Source organism: Schistocerca cancellata, chromosome 9, assembly GCF_023864275.1.
Source record: "Schistocerca cancellata isolate TAMUIC-IGC-003103 chromosome 9, iqSchCanc2.1, whole genome shotgun sequence".
Taxonomy (NCBI): domain Eukaryota; kingdom Metazoa; phylum Arthropoda; class Insecta; order Orthoptera; family Acrididae; genus Schistocerca; species Schistocerca cancellata.
Window position 1 is genome coordinate 188714451 of NC_064634.1, and position 19518 is coordinate 188733968.

General features: G+C 41.1%; 1 protein-coding gene across 1 annotated transcript in view; it reads left to right on the forward strand.

Annotated features, from left to right (window-relative positions):
• Positions 1-4181: 4181 nt before the first annotated feature.
• Positions 4182-19518, forward strand: part of LOC126101096 (putative ATPase N2B) — a 91406-nt gene continuing 76069 nt past the window's right edge. The window contains exons 1-2 of the mRNA XM_049911772.1: positions 4182-4875; positions 4965-5150. Coding sequence (XP_049767729.1) covers positions 4474-4875; positions 4965-5150 — 588 coding nt within the window. The 5' untranslated portion in view covers positions 4182-4473. The remainder of the gene's footprint in view (positions 4876-4964; positions 5151-19518) is intronic.

Here is a 19518-nt window from a genome sequence, read left to right on the forward strand (position 1 = left end):
TTACATCAAGCTGTAAAAATTTAGCTTGAATTAAAATAATTTTCCCAAGCTTGAAATAAACTGTAATTTCCCTGGAAGGCTGTACAGCAGATGCGCGCGCAGCATAGCTTCCATAGACGTCCACGGGAAGCGCCACAAGCGTTTATAAGCCTTCCACTGACTCTGCTAGGTTTACGGCCATTTTACCTTTGTGACGTGCGATAATGATTGTTGACTGTTGTGAAGTTTGTTTTATACTGGAAAATAGTTCGGTAAGTATGTGGCGTATCCTGCCTTACTGCTACACCGGGTCTGAAGAGGATATATAGTGTATTACAGGTACGTTGGTGCATTTTTCTCTGGTGGTACGTTAATATTAGAAATGTTAAATATTATTACGTAATGTAAAGAAAAATATCATATTCTTTTACGTAGAAAAATTGAGCCTGGATGAAAGTGAAATGGATTACCAGCTAAGAATACATATTACAAGATGTTCAGCAAAAAGAGGTCATTTTAAACTAGCTCTCTAGTACGTGGCACCAATAAATTAAAACTTAAAGTTATTTTACCTTTTTAAAATGTCGCCTTGTTTTGTTCTTTTACATTTCAGTTCCAATGAACTAGTAATTTCTGAAATTCATTTCGATTTCATCTTTTATTTCATTTTGATTCCGTTTCACTCGCCAAAAAATAATTGTAGGTAGAATAAAACGTCTACATTTTTCTAAACGGTAGTTTCCTTACAAGCTTACAGTATGAGGTGTATATGACTTCAAGTAATTGTTTCTTTATAATTCAAATTCAGATTAAATGGCCCTGAAACTGTTAGAAATAGTGATGTGTGGCTTCTTCATGAAGTCATCGCAAAATTACCCATATGTCATATTTACTTTAAAAATTTCAAACAAAAATTTATTTCAAATTACTTTAACACTCTTTGGAATGAAGTCACCAGAAGCAGCTGCTTACTCAGTGACGTTTATACTAGTTAATGATTCTTACTACATCAGTGAGTTTGAAGTTATTTTGCTAATCTGGGGCATAAATTACATTTAGGTTGATCAGTGTCAACTTTTTACATTTTTTATGTTTAGGTATGGCTAACATTTTCTTTTACCTGTTACAGGATCACTATACCGGCAGAAGTCAGCGATATTTGCTGCTCTGGTCTGTGTGCTGGGGCCGGAGGGGCTTCAGAATAATTAAATTTTAAAATAAAACAATTTTAAACACTTTGAAAATAAAAATTTTTAAACATACACGTCTTGATAATTTTTTTCACACCATTTCCATTCTGATATTTATTTAATTAATTAGGTTAAATAAATTCAGATTAATAATTATATAGCTTAAAACAAGCTGTAAATATCTCAAGCTGTATTCCACGTGTGTAGATACAGCTGGAGCCAAACTTGATAAGTCAAGCTTGAAATACAGCTTGAACTCTGCCAACTTTGATGTTTGTTTCAAGCTTGAATCCAACTAACAGGCCTGAATATTCCAGCTTTGATCAAGCTTATATACTTGAACTTTACATCTGGAAACAAGTTTGAAACCAGCTTACTGTGCTATCTGGGATATGTTGCATAACATGATTGTAGTACTTTCCCGCGCTCAGTTTCCCCCCGCCCTTTCAGTAGTATCTGAATCACGTAGTTGTGAGTGAACCAGCTGTTCCCCTAGATAGCTGAGTTAGAATTAATTAAATGTTGACTGCGGTTTTTCAGACCACCCCTCAGAGCTAGCATTATTATTTACAACGAAGGGGTTATTTTGTTATTCTGCTTTACAGATTGTACACATAAATAGTGGTACTAAAAGGTTAAATGTGTATCAACAACATATACCGTCAAAAAAACAGGTACGTGTTACTGATGAAAATTTTGATGTGGTAGTGCAGAGTTGGCTGGACGAAACAGACGACTCAGACCTTGGTAACGTAGAGGATACATCCGAGAATGCTGAAAACGAAGAAATTGATTACAACATTCATTACGAAATTGATGTTTCAGACGTTTCATCATCTGATGAAGAGCTAGACATGGAACACATACAAGGAACCTCAAAGAGTTCTTATGGCAATAACAAGAACAGGTGGTTAAAGAATGCACCAAATACAGCTGTTAGAACTCCTTCACATAATATTACTATAAAATTACCCTCAGCAAAGTTGCCCAAAAATGAAAAGCATGAGCCTCTTTCCATTTGGTATAAGCTAATGGATAACGAAATGATGGATGACATTTTGAAATGGACGAATAAAAAAAATTTCTGCTTATAAAAATAATTTCACAAACAAAACATGGCCTGAACTCAATGAAATAGATGCAATGGAACTGAGAGCGTTTTTAGTGTATTGTTCCATTCAGAAGTGTTCAAATCAAATCATGAAAATGCTGACTATATTTTCGCAACTTATGGTTTTCCATTGGATTATGAGCAAAAATAGATCTCTTGTATTACAACACTGCTTACGATTCTACAATGCAGCAAACAGGAGTGAAAGATGATTGAGTGATAAGCTTGAGGCTACATCTTTTATATTGGAAAGATTTATTTCTAATTCCCAAAACCTGTACAATTTAGGAGGAAGTGGTACTGTAGATAAAATTTTGGTGTCTTTTGCTCTCTAAATGCCACAAAAACCTGTCAAATATGGAAACAAAATTATTAGTATGTGCGACAGTAAAACCAACTACTTCTACAAAGGGTACGTTTATTCTGGGAAAGGTTCCGAAGGCCAAACTTGAACCTATGAAGAAAAGAAATTTTAGTTAACCAACTCAATTCGTTGTCCACTAATGTAAACCAATTTACGACACTCATCGCAATGTTACTTCTGACAACTGGTTTTCATCTATTGAGTTGGTGGACTATTTGATAAAAAAAGGACTTACATATGTTGGAACTACGAAAAAATTAAAAAAGAAGTACTTAAGGAATTTCTTCCCAACAAAAACCATGAAGTAGGATTTGCATTATTTGATTTCAAAATGTTATGTTCCTACATACCTAAAAAAATAAATCAGTGGTGCTAATTTCATCAATGCACCATTCTGATGAAATTGGTCGGCATACAAAGAAGCCTGAAATTATTGCCTATTTTAATTTCGTGAACGGGGGAGTAGATGAGCTGGACAAGAAATGCACAGCTGAAGAACAAGACGTTGGCTAGTGGCAATTTTCTGCAGAATTGTAGATTTGAGTGGTGTAAATGCGTATGTGCTGTGCAGCACTCAATTCATCAACCCAACAGAAAGTGCAATATTTCTGTTACCTCAGATGCAACGACGCGCTGTAAACAACAGATTGCCACAGGAACAAAGAGCGACAGTCACCCGAGTTCTTGGACCCCACGCACCCGAACAACAAACACCAGCCCTTGAAGGAGGCAAAAACAGACGAACATGCTACACCTGCCCACCAAAATTGAAGAGAAAAACGGCTTATACCCGTGACACGTGCAAAAAACCTTATTGTGTACAATGATGTTGTGCTCTTGCATTTTTTATCACTAAATGATAAAAAATACTTAATTATGTGTTAAATTACTCAGACTGTCTTATAGTTCACTGTTCCAAAGAATGATTTATACTATGAACAAATTTTATTGGTTATTTTGATAATATTATGTCTCTTCTGCTCAGCTTATGTTCGAAATACATTTCATGAAACAAGACAAGGAAAGGTGGCAAAAAATATGTTTTATAAACAAATTAGTATTTCTTCTTTCTACATTTCTAAATGTAAAATTAACTAACACGTCATATTGATGCTTGTACAACACATTCAATACAGCGGTCTCACAGACTGCGCCTCAACGTAAGTGCTACAAGATCGGTATGTCGTCAGTTAAAGGATACATCCGAACCCGATTCTATTCGAAAGGTTCAAATGGCTCTAAGCACTGTGGGATTTAACACGTGAGGTCATCAGTCCCCTAGACTTTCAACTGCTTAAACCTAACTAACACAAGGACATCACACACATCCATGCCCGAGGCAGGATTCGAACCTGCGACCGTAGCAGCAGCGCGGTTCCGGACTGAAGCGTCTAGAACCGCTTGGCCACAGCTGCCGGCGAGATTCTATTCCCATTTCCCTTGCTAGTTCCTTCGTCCACGTTCATATAGCACAAGGTACAGTTTACGGGTGCACATCGTCGCACCTTGATTGCTGCCTGTAGCAAAAAATTACGACGTGAGATATTTCGACGCTCGTCTTTTATCCATACATTGAAGCAAGTGGACAACTTCTTAACAAAACAGTAAATGAAAATAAAAATATGAAACCTTATTACAGAAGGTGTCAAAGAACTATGAAGTATGAACTTTGGTAGGAGGAGCGCAAAATGGCGAGGATCGTGAAGTGTATGAATTATGTTTCTAGGTTATGTCTGTAACTTTACGTTAAATAATTACATTACAGTAGGTTTAATTGTGAGTTTGGCATATACTTGTAATATCCTTCTGAAGACAATCAACTATGAAAAATGACAATCGCGAGGTGTATGATTTCTTTCAAACCATATACAAAGTTCCCTTATTTAGATGATTGTAAATATTTGAAACTCCGCCTCATAAATACATCACGCCCCTATTCTAAACGTACCGTGAAAACAGAACTTCAAAATGGTTTTCAATTTGGACCACTTGCAACCTTGGATGAAAAGATTAAAAGTGGCGAACTAATTCATGATGAATATCAAAGAAAAGTTGTTGAAAAGCTGCAGAAAGTTTATGACGACATTGAAAGCTATAGTCCACCCGAAAGTGGCGTCTTCAGTAGATTCTTTAAAGGAGCCAAGAGAAAAATTCCTAAAGGTCTCTACATTCATGGAGCAGTTGGTGGAGGAAAAACTATGCTTATGGACATGTTTTACGAATGTTGTAAGGTAAGAAGCCCCAACTTATCCTATCTTTGTTTGCAGATGTATCGCTTTGTACAAGTATGACATATACCCATATTCTCTATACATTCCAGACAGAAGATAAAAGACGTGTTCACTTCAATGCATTTATGTTAGATGTTCATGCAAGAATTCACGAAGTTAAGAAGACAGTGGTGAAGTCATACGATACCACAAAACCACAGCCATTTGATCCTATTGCTCCTGTGGCTAGAGACCTAAGTAACAAAGCCTGGTTGTTATGTTTTGACGAGTTCCAGGTAAGTCAGTAGTGTAGTGGAGATAACTGTTGGTGCTGCCATAGGAAGCATGCCAGCATATTAGATTGCAGTACACCAGCAAGGAGTTAAAGCCATTGTTTTTTTTTTTTCTTCCCCCCCCCTTGTGCACACAGTGAATCTGTGAATATAAATAGGCAGGTATTCAGAAACGTCATCTTTTTGAAACACAAATTTGCCTTTTATTGCAGGGAAATTCATCATACTTACTCTGCAAGCCTCTTTGAAATACATGACAGATGGTATATAACATGGTACCATATGTTTTAAGTTTTCCTCACATTCCAGTTGCTTATGCAGCATAGGTAGAACCGACTGCTTAAATGCCTCTGTGCATCCTGTAATTAGTCTAAATTTGCCTTAACAGTCTCTGTGGGTGTGATACTTTGGGGGCTGAAGAATTTCTCTAGATACTTCTCTAAATACTGGTCATGGAAATTTTATAAGAAGATTTTGCAGGATGATTTGCACCTATGTTCCAGATTTTTCAATATTTCCATGATGCTATCTCACGATTCAAACAGATCAGACCATTCATGTCACCCTGCTTTATGTACATTTAGTATCCTCCGTCAGTAATGTTTAATTTGGGTCCCACACACCTGAACATTGTTCTGAGATAGGCAAGGGAACACATGGGATTTGTAAGCAGTCTCGTTTGTAGATTGACTTCATTTTCCCAGTGTTGTGCTAATCAACCAGTCTCCAATCTGTCTCACAGGTGACTGAGCCTATGTGACCCCTCCACTTCTTATTCCTACAGATTATTGCACCCAAACTGACTAATTCCAATCTTTGGTAATTTACATATTACTCATAGGATACATTTCTTTTTCATTTATAGAAATGCATAATTTTACCGACTGAACATTAAAAGCAAGTTGCCAGTCTTTAAACCATTTGGAAATGTAATAAAGATTTAAGTGAATATTTGTACAGATTTTATCAGACAGTACTTATAACAGCTAACTACATCATCTGCAGAAAGTCTGAGGTTTCTATTAATATTTCTGACGGGTCAATACTACATGAACAGCGAAGGTCACAACTTCCCTGGAAACACCTGGTGTTACTTATCCATCTGCTGATCATTCTCCATCTAAGGTAACATATTATGCCCTCCTTGCCAAGAACCCCTCAGTCCAATCACAAAGTTTGCTTGATACCCCATACAGTTGTACTTTTGGTAATAAGCAGGTGTAGTTCTGAGACACAAATATTGCATTGTCCTGAATGCCTTGATCCATGACTCTTAGGATGTCGTGAGAAAAGCACGGGTTGAGTTTCGCATGATTCATGTTTTTGGAGTTATGACTGATTGGCATGGTGTTTCTGGAGATATAGCTGGTCGTTATAGAGATAGTCATTTTGTAGAGATACCTCATTATGTTTGAGCTCAGAATATGTTCTACAATATGTCAACAGGTGAATGTCAGGGGGAAAGGATGGTAATTTTGTGGCTCACTTTTGTTACCATTCTTGTGGATAGATGTGTAGGTAGTGGGGAGCGGGCATGGTAATTACAACGATAAATTATCACTCACACTCCTGTCACTTGTTATGAATACTTTTATTCTTACAATGTACACACAATGCATGTAGCATAGAGAGCATACTACAGAGAATTGATCTGGTAAAGATACAGTTGTTCTTTCTGCAGTAGGGCAGCTATATTATTGGAGCAAGGGGGGGGGGGGGGGCAGTGGCTCTATGTCCCCACAGGGGCTAGCTGCCGCCTCCTCCCAACAAGTGTGGAGCATGGTGACACATTTACGTTGTGAGTGTTGTCCTAATGGCAAGGGGCAACATATCTTAGACTGCCAGGAGCCTGGGCAGCTGTAAAGGGCAGCAAACAGATGGTGTCAGTGGTGGAGCCGAAGGGATGGTGGCAGTGTCCGTTGAGGTGTTGGTGGCTGGTGCTGTGTTGTGTGGTGTTGGTATGGCTGTCAGTCTGCCAGCAGCAGTACGCGGGCTGTCAGTCATTTTTATGAAGCGCTCCAGGGCCGACACAAACAGGTAGTCATCCAAAGAAAGAGTGAATTTCAGACCTGCTGTGTCGCTTGTAGGTAGAAGGAGCATGACCTCGAGAACATGCCATAGCCTAACTGTCTGTTGTCGAATTTGGCCATAACCACGAGTAGTGAGTCCTGTGGTGTTACAGAAATGTCTTCTGGGAGCTAGTCTTGCAGATATAGGCTGACTATAAATTGGCTTTAGGGCCCTGGAGCTGGGGCCAGTGGAGGGCAAACACTGGGTGTGTCCTCTGAAGTCCATGCTGGCTTTAGGCGGTTCAGTGGCACTATTGTCATTTTTCCAATTTGCAAGATATCAAAATTGTTTGGTCCTCATTTCAACACCTTTTACGGGCCACTGTACACAGGGTGGAGGGCGAGTTTGACGACATCAGTCGTGAGCATGACATATGTACACGATTGGAGGTCCTTGTGCACAGAGGTTGTCCGTTTGGCATGGTGGGTGTTGGTGGGATGCGGACGTGGCAGGTGTGGTCCCTGACATGTTTCACTAGGTCCGGCAGGTTGACGTCCACAGGGTCAGACTTGAACTGCCAGCCCTAGTTAGTTGTAAGGGACTCTGGGCAGCCAGTGCATGCAATCCAAAGTGTGATGAAAGCTCGGGCGACGCTGTCGGCCGAGATATCAGTCATAGGTGTGCCAGTCTATGGATGACAAGATGTAGTTGTACCTGTTTGAATCTGGGAATGGCCCCACCAGGTCTATGTTGACAGGTTGGAAATGGCCCTTCAGGATGGGGAATTTCCTGGAGGGCAGTTGGGCATGAGATCCTGTCTAGGCCTGTCGGCATTGGATGCAGGCTATTGTCCACACAGTCCTGTTTAATATTACTCCAAACAAAATGTTCTGTTACGAGTTTCAATGTCGGGCATATTCTGGGTTGACACAAGCTGTGGAGGACGTTGGAAATGGTCTTCCTGAAGTTCTGTGGGACGACTGGTCGTTACCTACTATGGGATACGTTGCACCAAACTAGTTTGGCTGTGCATGTGATGGTGCACTGCTTGAGCTGGAGACCCGTTGTATGTACAGACAGCAGGGTTTTAAGGCCGGTGTGAGTTGCATGGCCTCTGCTTGTTGGTCTAAGACAAGGTGTGCTGATGTGGTGGTGAGTTGTGAGAGGTAGTCAGCCACCGAGTTTTCTGCTCCCCATACATAGTGGATGTCCATAGTATATTGTGAAATCAAGTCCAGGTTGCAGAATTGTTGAGGGGAGATTTTGGCTGGCATCCGCCAGAGGGCGATGGTCTGTGTAGGTAGTAAGCCCTGGACGTCATCTCGAAAGTACTGAACCTAAAAGTCACGGTTGAAAGTTGACCACATTTGCTGGGAGTCAGTAAGTTTCTGTGAGAAAAACCATAGGGGCTTGGCTGCATTGATGACTTCCTGTTCTAGCACCGTCCCAATTGCCTGGTTGCTGGCATTGGGCATTATGACCATATGGGCATCCAGCGATGGGAGTACCAGGGTAATGGTCTAAGCGAGCTCAGTTTTGATGTTCTTGAAAGCTGCTGGCATATCGGGAGTCCAAGTGAGCTTACATTTGCCTGATGTGTTCTTGCCGCCGAGTGACTCTGTGAGTGGTAGAAGTGTTTCTGTAGCATGGGGTGGATGTTGTCGGTAAAATTTTATTACCTCCTAAAAAACAGCGTAACTCTTGATAGTCCGTCAGGGGTGGTAGGTTATGGATTTGGTCTATCTTCTCTGGGGTGGGGCAGATGCCCGAAGCATCAACAAGGTGGCCTATGGATGTAACACATTTTTGCCAGAGTTGGCATTTGTCCTCATTGACTACAACACCATACTCTGCTAGTTTGTCGAATACCACTTGGAGGTGTTTGTGAGATGATAATTACATCATCCATGTTAAAATAGCAAAAAGGCTTGGTAAAAAATAAGTTGTCATGAACCATTGCCAAGTCTGGGCTGTGTTCTTTTGTCCAAAGGGCACAAATAGGAATTCAAATAAGCCAAATGGTGTAATTATTGCTGTCTTTGGGATGTTTTCCATGGATACTGGGATCTGCGAATAAGTTCTTTTGCAGTCAAACACACTAAAGATGGTTACACCAGCCAGTCCATGGGAGAAGTCCTGAATATTGGGCTTGGGGTAACTATCAATGATGGTGAATGCATTCAAATGTCTATAGTCCCCGCACAGTTGAGACATTTTATCTTTTTTCATTCTCATAGTAATTGGAGAGGCCCACACATTGTCCGATAGCTTGATGGTGCGCTTGCATAACAGGTCCTTGGCCACCTTTAGTTTGTGATGCGGTGGGACCGGTGTTGGACTGGGTATAGTATTAATTCTGTGTACAGTTCCATTGTGTACGGTGTTAATCTTTTTATGGGGCTGATGTGGAGTAGCAATGAGAGGCACACTATCCAGTCGTGGAGGCAATATCACTGTTTACATTTGATTCACTCATGATAGCAGTATCACTGTTTTTGCATGCACACTCGTGGGAGTGTCGTCACCAGAAGTAACAGGCACCTCTAGTTCTGAAGGCCTGGCTGCGTCTTGGACATGTGGCTCTCCTTCCTGGTGTGACAACAGCTGTTGCTGTATTATGTGCAGTTGTGTTGTGAGCTCGGAGCAGTAGTTGCAGAGGTGTTATTTAGCTGCTCGTGAGCTGGCATTGGTGTGGCAGAGGTCAGTGTACGCACTACCGTAGTTATGGATGTAAGCTCCTCAAACAATGCCTGGCACTTAAGCGTGAGGTCCAGTACTGTTTCAGAGGTAGGAGGTGGGGTCGGTGGAGTCTCGTCCGTCGGTAGGTGGTCACTGTTTACTACACTGATTGGTGTGTGGCTGTCACAGTGTAGTAGTAATGACCTACCCAGATCTGGCAGAAGATTATAATGCCTCAAAAAATCTTCACCCACTTCTGGCTCTACAGTGTCGGCCACGAAAAATGACCATGGGCGAGAGTGTTGTTGTCAGCTGACTGTGGTAGAGGCTGTGCCTATCATGGGAATCACTGAATTGTTCACAGTGCGTAATTGTATAGCACATGGCAGTTGTATAGCTGAGGCTGCAGCATGCTGATGTTGGCACCTGTGTCGACTGGGAAGTACTCTCTGAGATGGTCATCGTAGACGAACAGCCACGCGCTGTTGGAATATAGACGCAGGCTATAATGAGTGTTGTCATGTTTCATAGCGAGGTGACTTGAAACAGGGGAGCAGCCTGATGCTCCTGTGTGAGGCACTCTACGAGTTTGGCTAGCTGTGGGATAGATGACAGCTGCGCACGTTGGCACTGAAGCGTGTGTGGAACCAGGAGGGGTCAGTGTGGCAGAGTATGCGCAGCGTCCTGGCCAGATGAGTTGTTGTGACAATTAGGCATGGGTTGATAGCTGGGCGTGAATGCAGCAGGTGGTTGTTTACATTCCACTACAAATGCAGTGCCCGAGTCCTTCGTGGTATCTGATTGTTGGTGCCTCACTGCAGCAGAGTCTTGTGAGGCTACTGTGGGTGCAGCATGGAAGGGCTTGGCTGAGGTCGGAGCAGCTTGGGCGACTACGGATTGGCCTGGCACTGCTCACTGAGTGCTGCGCGGTGGTCTCCGTGAGCATGGCTGGTGTGCAGGCTGCCCCGAGCTGGCTGTAGATGCAACTGGTGTTAACATCCGTGCCAGAGCCGATGCGAGTGTTCATCAGGGCATGATGTTATATGAGGGCAAGCATCCAGTCAGCAAGGTGTAACCAGGTTTCCGGCAGTTTGTCCTCACGCATTAGCATGGGCGTCTGTACTTTTTCAGGCAGCTTGAGAAGCCATAGTGACCAGAGAGCATGAGCTGGTAAGAGGTTTGTATTGATTCGGAGGTGTTACCTGCGCCATAGTGCTCACGGGATATCATGGCCCAGTGGTGTCTCAGTGATCACTAGGTGGAGTTGTTGTTCAGGTGAATGCAACAGGTGCTGTAGGATGAGTGTCTTTGCTGTCTCGTATCTGTCAGTGGTTGGTGTGTGCAATAGCAGGTAACTTTGAAGATCGGTATTGGTTGTGGAGGTGGTTCAAAAGTGCCAAAAACTTGTCGTAGTTGTGTGTGATCCCGGCTGACTGCATCATGTACTTGCAGAGTGCGCACCATACTTGAGGAGAATCAACTTGTAGCAGTGGCAGTTGTAACTTGGTGTGTGGCTGGTGGTAATCTGCCTGATGGCGAGGGGCCGGGACCAGTTTGGGGTTGTCATAATCGTGCAGATTTGTGAACACAGTTTGGTGGCGCTGATAGACGTGGCAGCTGGTGTCGCACTACAGTAGTTGTGGTAGGTGTGTTGGTGATGCAGGTGGCTTGACTGATTATCACGGGATGCGGTGATGGTGTCCCATCTGGTGTGTCGGCTCTGTGGAGGACAGCATCATAGCGGGTTACCGACAAACATGGCACGGTGGATGGGTGGCAGTCGTGGTGGATGACACATCGATGTAGGTCACCCAACATGGCGGCTGTTGTAGAGACTCCTTGTGTTCCCATGGTTTGTGGGTCGTAGTTGCATTCAGGAATGCTGTTTTGATATGCTGCGGTCACAAGGTGTGAAAACCCTGCGTGGTAGCAGGTAGACATGTTGTGCCTGCTTGTTGAGTGATGTCATGTGGCAAGTGTGGCCCAGAGCACGGTGCAACTGTTGTCGATGTGACACTGTCGCGATGACGTGACGTGGGTCGCGGCGCGGGTATAATATGTGTGATGTACAGTATTGCACAGAACATAAAATTCAGGCGTAGGCTGTGGGAGAACATGGTCTGGCACAAGAAGGTCACTTGTAGGATGGATTTGTCCGCAATAACCCGTAGTAAATATCTGTTCTCGGCAGTGAAGGCAGTCGTATATGGTGGCGATTGTTTGTCAACAATTGCAGTACTCTGGAGGGTGTCCGTAATGTGGTATGTTGCACATGGAATGTCAGTATGTGCTGAGTCATTAGAATGAAAATGAGAGCGATGTAGTTCATTAGCACTGTCACTGATCAGTATATTAGTATCACTGGTTAGTGGGGAGGTGGGGACAGCGGCAAGCAGCCATTGTTCACCGTGTATGATCACTGTTGAAGTAGCACAGTTAATTAGGGAGTGGCAGGCTTCATCTCACCATCTTCACTGATAACATCGTACTTGATTTGCGATTTAGTGTGTTCATCCATTCGCAAGAGGTAACAATGCCCTGGTTCAGCTGTTGTTAAAATAATGGGAAAACTTTCGACTGCTCGAGAACCACAGTTGCACTGGTTACATCATCTGGGAATCAGCAAGAACACAAAATAGGTGCACAAATAAATCATCTGTTGTGATGCCAGGTGATGAAGCACCATTGTGGGGCGTATTCTTTGTGGCATGGAGTTTGTATCCCATGGTGATCGGCAGTGTGTCAGTGCGAGTATAACTTGGTATTTTGCGGCACAGTTGAAAAGAAAATAATAGAGTCCCCTCTGTAGGTAGTGGGGAACGGATGTGGTAATTATGATGATAATCACTCACACTCCCGTCATTTACTATGAATACTTTTATTCTCTCAGTGTATACACGATTGTGTAGCATAGAGAGCGTACTATGGAGAACTGATATGGCAAAGATACAGTTGTTCTTGCTGTGGTAGGGCAGCAATATTATGGGAGGTGGAGCCAGTGGTTCTATGTCCCCACGGATGCGATGCGTGCTTTTTTCCAATTCAGTGGAGCCAGTTTTTTGTTCAGGGCCTCTACAGTAAATTAGGGTTAAAATGGAAGATAACTCAGCTGCTAATTCTGTGTAGAATTTGACAGGGATAGTATCAGGCCTTGGTTAATTGTAATGATTTTAAATTGCATTGCAGTGCCATACATAGGGCATTACAGAAGCATATGATTCCATGCGTCTACTATGACACGACGCCATCAATATGGCGGAAATGGCTATTCGAGCGCATACGAAATGATGACATCACTACATACACACACTAACACATGGGCCACAATTAAAAATGACATAATAACATCTCATCCAGAAATAAAATGAAACTAACAGGACAACCATGGAAAATTGGGGGTTAAGGCGCGGACAAGCTAGGTATACAACAAGAAAAAAAGCACCACAGCATACCAAAATAAATAGTATAAAATTTTTTAGTTACAACATTTCACTACGCCAACAAAACCACAGCAATTGGGATTTCCCTTGAGCTATATAACTCAACTGCAGCTATCGATACCAAAAAGCCAACACCTTCAGCTCCTAAAAGTGGAATTGGACATTTACTTTGACCTATATAGCTCAACCGCCACTATTGATACCCAAAACCCAGCGCCTTCAACTCCAAAAAGTGGAACCAAATTCTCAATGAGTCAAAAAATCAAATACCCCACATTCACTAGATCAATTAAAACACAACAGACCTATCATAAATATTCAACACACAGAAAATCACAATTTCTATAGAATAAAACCAAAACAAAAATGACTTGCCAAAAACACTTCCACAAACCATATTACAGCACCAACTACCTAAAGTCAAAAACCACGTTAGCACGATGACAACCAAAACCCAAATGAAATCAATACTACCACATGTTAAACTCGGCATGTCCACGTCCACCACCAGAGGGCACAATCAAACACAACACAAAATCTACAAACACAACCAACTTGAAAACTCCTTGCCGTAGTGACATCAAACACCGCAGTACCATTATGTCATGGGTCGAAGCAGACAGGTGGAATTGGATGCTTTAGCTGACCCCACACATACCACTCATCTTTGATGTTGTGTGAGAAGTAAGTTGGGTGCTGCTTCTGTTGTTTTCTTAGTAAAAGAACTTCTAAGACCGAAGGGTATCATCTCAACTTTTTGATTTACAGTAGAGCAACTTGTGTGTTGGACATTGTCTAAAGCAGCATATTAGAACAGTGCAGTGACAGATTATTTTGGAACGTTAAACAGTTTGATTTAATATCGCAAAAGGCAGAATGGTATGTGACTTTATATTTGTACTTTGTTGAGTATTAGTGTTGAACAATGCAATGGACCTCACACATGCATTTCTATCATATTACTGCATCTGGACTATTTAATATCGCCAGTGTAGTATGTGCTACCATCGATTAGCTGTAGTAGTAACAACGAGACTTATTACACCAAAGATTGATCATGAGCTCATAAGATACAGGTTTTGAAGTGAATAAATTTGCATACTTACTTTACTTCAGTTGTGGCCTATATCATTGTAGTGAAATCCATTTTGGTATCTTGTATTTATTGAAGAAGCATATTTTAGCTCATGTATGCAGTCATTAAGGGACACTGAAGGCAAGGTATTCACAGGTATTTAAACCATTTCTTAACTACTGACTAACTAGTGGGACATTACAAGCTGCCAACAGCCTTACCGCAGTGGCAACACCAGTTCCCATCAGATCACCAAAGTTAAGCGCTGTCGGGACTGGCTTGGATGAGTGACTGTTTGGTCTGCCAAGTGCTGTTGGCAAGCGGGTGCACGCAGCCCTTGTGAGGCAAATTGAGGAGCTACTTGATTAAGAAGTTGCAGCTCTGGTCACGAAAACTGACAATGGCTGGGAGAGCAGCAGAGACTGCATACCCCTCTACATCCGCATACAGTGATGCCTGTAGGCTGAGGATGACACAGCAGTTGGTCAGCACCGTTAGTCTTTCAAGGCCATGACTGTGTCAAGCAGGACACTACTAACATTGTATCCAAATATTACATGTTTGTTTTTTCTACTCTTCTGTATTAACTTACATTTTTCTAAATTTAGATTTAGCTGCCATTGATAACACCAACTAGAAATTTTGTCCAAGTCATCTTGTATCCTCCTATAGTCGCTCAACTGTGTCAACTTACCATACACCACAGCATCACCAGCAAACAGCCACAGATTGCTGCCCACCATATCCACCAAATCATTTATGTACACAGAGAATGATAGTGGTCCTATTGCATTTCCCTGTGGCACTCCTGATGTTACCCTTGTCTCTAATGAACACTCACTGCTGAGGACGACATACTGAGTTCTATAACTTATGAAGTCTTCAAGCCACTCACATATCTGTGAACCTATTCCATGTGCTCATACCTTCTTTAACAGTCTGCAATGGGGCATCATGTCAATTGCTTTCTGGAAATCTAGAAATATGGAATCTGCCTGTTGCCCTTCCTCGGTAGTTCACAGGATATTGTGTAAGAAAAGGGCAAGCTGAGTTTTGAATAAGTAATGCTTTCTAAAACCCTGCTGATTCATGGACAGAAGCTTTTTTGTTTCAAGGAAATTTATTGTATTTGAACTTAGTATATGTTTAAGAATTCTGCTGCAAACCGATGTTAAGGGTATTGGCCTGTGATATAGGGGGTCCGTTCTTTTACCGTTCTTATATATAGAGGTCACCTGCACTTTATTACAGTTGCTTGGGACTTCACATTGGGTGAGAGATTCATGATAAATGCAACCTAAGTAAGAGCTCAGTGCCGTTGAGTACTCTATGTAAAACTGATTGGGATTCCATTTGGACCTGGCAACTTATTCATTTTCAACTCTTCCAGTTGCTTCTCTGTTCCAGCGATGCCTGTTACTATGGCCTCCATATGGGAATGTGTGCAGTGGTCAAATCACAGCATGTTTGTATGATCCTTAAATGCAGAATTCAAAACCTCAGTTGTCCTTTTACTACCTCCTATTGCAACACCAGATTGGTCAAATGATTGGAGTGAAGCCTTAGACCCATGTAGCGATTTTACATAGGGCCAGAATTTTCTTGGTTTCTCAACTTGATCCTTTGCTAAGGTATGGCAGTAGTAGTAGTAGTTGTTGTTGTTGTATGCCTCATGCATCGATCTTTTTATAGAAACATGATTCTCTTCTAACTTTTGCCCATCATTTACATATTCTCTTTTGAAATAAGAGTGCAACAGTCTTTGCTTCCTCAGCATTATCTGAATTTTGCTATTAAACCACGGTGGGTCATTTTCTCCTTACTTAGGTATACCTTATTTCCCAAGAGAAGATCTCAGTGTCTGCTATACAATTAATTACGAATAACAGAGTAATATAATTTACACTGTTTTTATACCTTCTAATGGATTATTCATTCCATGGTCATAGCACATCTTTGGGCTGCATGTTCTGAGAGTAGGTAGCTCCTCTTCAGCAAGTGGTACCTTCTCGTCCATCATTCTATTTAGCCAATATGCTCTGCCCATGAAATCCATGACGTGCACAAACAGTGTATCATTTCCTGCACAATGACTTAACTTCAAGATCACCTTCCCTTGATGACTGCACAACACAAAGCTTTACACCTCGCCTTGGCCCATCAGCATCGACATTGGACTGTTGATAACTGGAAACTTTTGGTTGGCTCTGTAATGGTGTGGGGTGTGTACAGTTGGAGTGATATGTGACCCCTGATATGTCTAGATACGACTCTGACAATTGACACATAAGTAAGCATCCTGTCTGATCGCCTGCATCCACGGACTTGGGCAATTCCAGCAAGACAATGTGACACCCCATATGTCCAGTATGCTACAGAGTGGCTTCAGGAACACACTTCTGGGTATAACCACTTCCACTGGCCACCAAACTCTCCAGACATGAATATTATTGAGCACATCTGCGATACCTTGCAACATCCTGTTCAGAAGAGATCTCCACCCCGTCATACTCTTATGGATTTATGGACATCCCTGCAGGATTCAAGGTATCAATTCCCTCCAGCACTACTGTCAGATATTAGTCGAGTCCATGCCATGCCGTGTTGCGGCACTTCTGTGTGCTGATGGGGGCCCTACACGATATTAGACAGGTGTACCAGTTTCTTCGGCTCTTCGTTGTATAAATAGGATGCCAGACTGTACTATCACAAACCATAGTGATGAAAATCCCAATTAAAAAAAATTGAAATTTATACAAATCACCTTCTGGTAAGAACCCATTTTTTCATAATGATGCTTCATTAATGTGGAACTATCACGGAATAGCAGAAGGAACATTTAAAGATAGAAGGTAGGACAGTAAAACGGTGAAGAACCAATGCAGATAAGACAAAATATGAAATGGTGCATTAGTTTGTGTATCTTGTTATCATATAACCCCTTTTCCTCTCCGTTGGCCAGAAATACTTCTTTAGGGTGAGGAATGTCAACTATTTTATAAGGTCTGTCATAGTGATGAAAAAAAAATTCCAATTTCTTTTTTCAAATTTGAACTATTATGCTATGCTTTTAGTAGCACTAAATCACCTATGTTGAAACTAGGTGCAACTGATTTTTCATTAACTTCTCTCACCCTAATTTCAGATTGATTCTTTAATTGTCCTCTACACACTTTTGTATGTCATCAAAGGTATGTATGCAGTCGCAGGCCAGGTAAAATATTTTAATAAAGGTTCTCCAATGAATTTCTTGTGAGTTACCTCTATACCTACTGGTTTGTCCCATTTGGTCTCTATGTAATATTTTAATTTTCAAGCAACCAAAACCAAGTGCACACCATCAGTAGATTGTTTTTACTATTAAAATATAGTCATAAATACACACTTACGCCTTGTTCAGTGATCCCATTGTCTACCATCTTGTGTATTTCTTCCTATACTTCTGTACATAGACTCACTGGAGTAGCATATAGTTTACAACATAGTGACCTATTGTCTTTTGTTTTAATCCTACAAACATAATTTCCAGTCACTCTGGGTTTGTCAGAGAAAATTTCCTTTGCTTGAGTTAAACATTTTATAATTCCTGTTTCTGTTTTTCCATTAATGTACTTTATTCGTAAAACTTCAGCTGCATACTCTCATCTATTTCAGCCATTGTGTCCAAAGTATTATCTACTGTTACTGTTTTTGCTGTTGCTACTAAATATATCTTGGTTAAATACAGCTGGATTATTCTTGTATGGTACCTTATAAGTAATAGTTCCACTATTCCAAGATATCCCATTAGTATCAAAATTGAGGGACACTTTGTTGCAATAATCAGTGTAGCCCTAGCAATATATTTAGATTTAAATTTGGGACAGCTAATATGATGTGATAAAAAATGGAGTCATAAATTGCTATAGGTATTGTCTCTTTTAGAGGTTTCCCTTTACCTCCTGTTATCCTTGTCTCATGAACACCAGTTACAGGTAGTATTGGGCATTTCCACTTATTTCAAATGCTGGACATAAATTCCTGAGAAATTATGGATATCTCACTACCCCATCCAGGTGAATATCTACACCAGTTTCAAAAATTTTTCCCACAGCTATAAGCTTTATTTGTTCCTTCTTCTCCTGATTTTCCTCTTCCAGTAGCCAGTCATGTGAGGAAACTGTATGTGTAAGAGCTACTACTTTTTTCTTACTTGAGGACCCTGTGCTATTGCATCACCCTGATGATCGGCCCAGATCCTGGAACGATTTTTGTTTTCCGACACCTGGTTCAAATTGGGCCGATCACTGATGCATAAGTCCCTGTACCATTTACTTTGTTGGAAGGGAATGTCAGAGATTGCTCATTGATTTGGTTATTTCTCCTACTGTTATTTTGTCTTTTTACTTTACAGAGTTTGCTTTCATTCCTCCTTTGAAATCTTGAAGGATAGTGATTCCTTTCATGATTCCCCACTGCATGATTGCCCTCTTGAGAATAATTTGTTCTTTCTTTGCTTAGGTTACCTAAACTTTTGATAGATGTCAGTAAATTGAAGCATTTTTCCACCTCTACCAGACTTCTTTACATGCATGATAAGGTAATCAGCTCACCAGTATGTTAACTAAATGCCCTTTGTGTATTTGACTGTCTAAATATTTAGCCTTTGTGAGGTGACACACCACATATTTGTTGTAGGAACCCCAACTATTATTATAATATTTTGGATCAAGTAACTTATTTATTTATTTATTCATTCATTCCATGTGATCTGATGGTACACAGTGTGTTGCAGATGTCGGAAAATATCAGTTAACATTGTTAACATATATTAACGTATAGTATCCTAATGTATTATATTGCAAAGATTGGTTAAGTTTACTTCACTCCAATTGCTCAATGTTTTCAGTTTAACACAGCTAGCAAGATTGATGTTCTAAGTACTCATTTATAGAGTAAAAACAGTGACACAACAAAAATGACTTCACAGCTTTGCTAAATTTTATGTTGTCTTCCATGGACTTAATACTAGTGGGAAGATTGTTGAAAAGTTGGAGGCCCATGTGGAAAGCTCCCTTTTTACACAATTGAGTGTTTGTATGTAAAACATGCAGATTTGAGTTTTTCCTGGTGTTGTGTTTATGTATTTCATTATTTTTTACGACTCTGGAGTTAGTTGGTACTATGT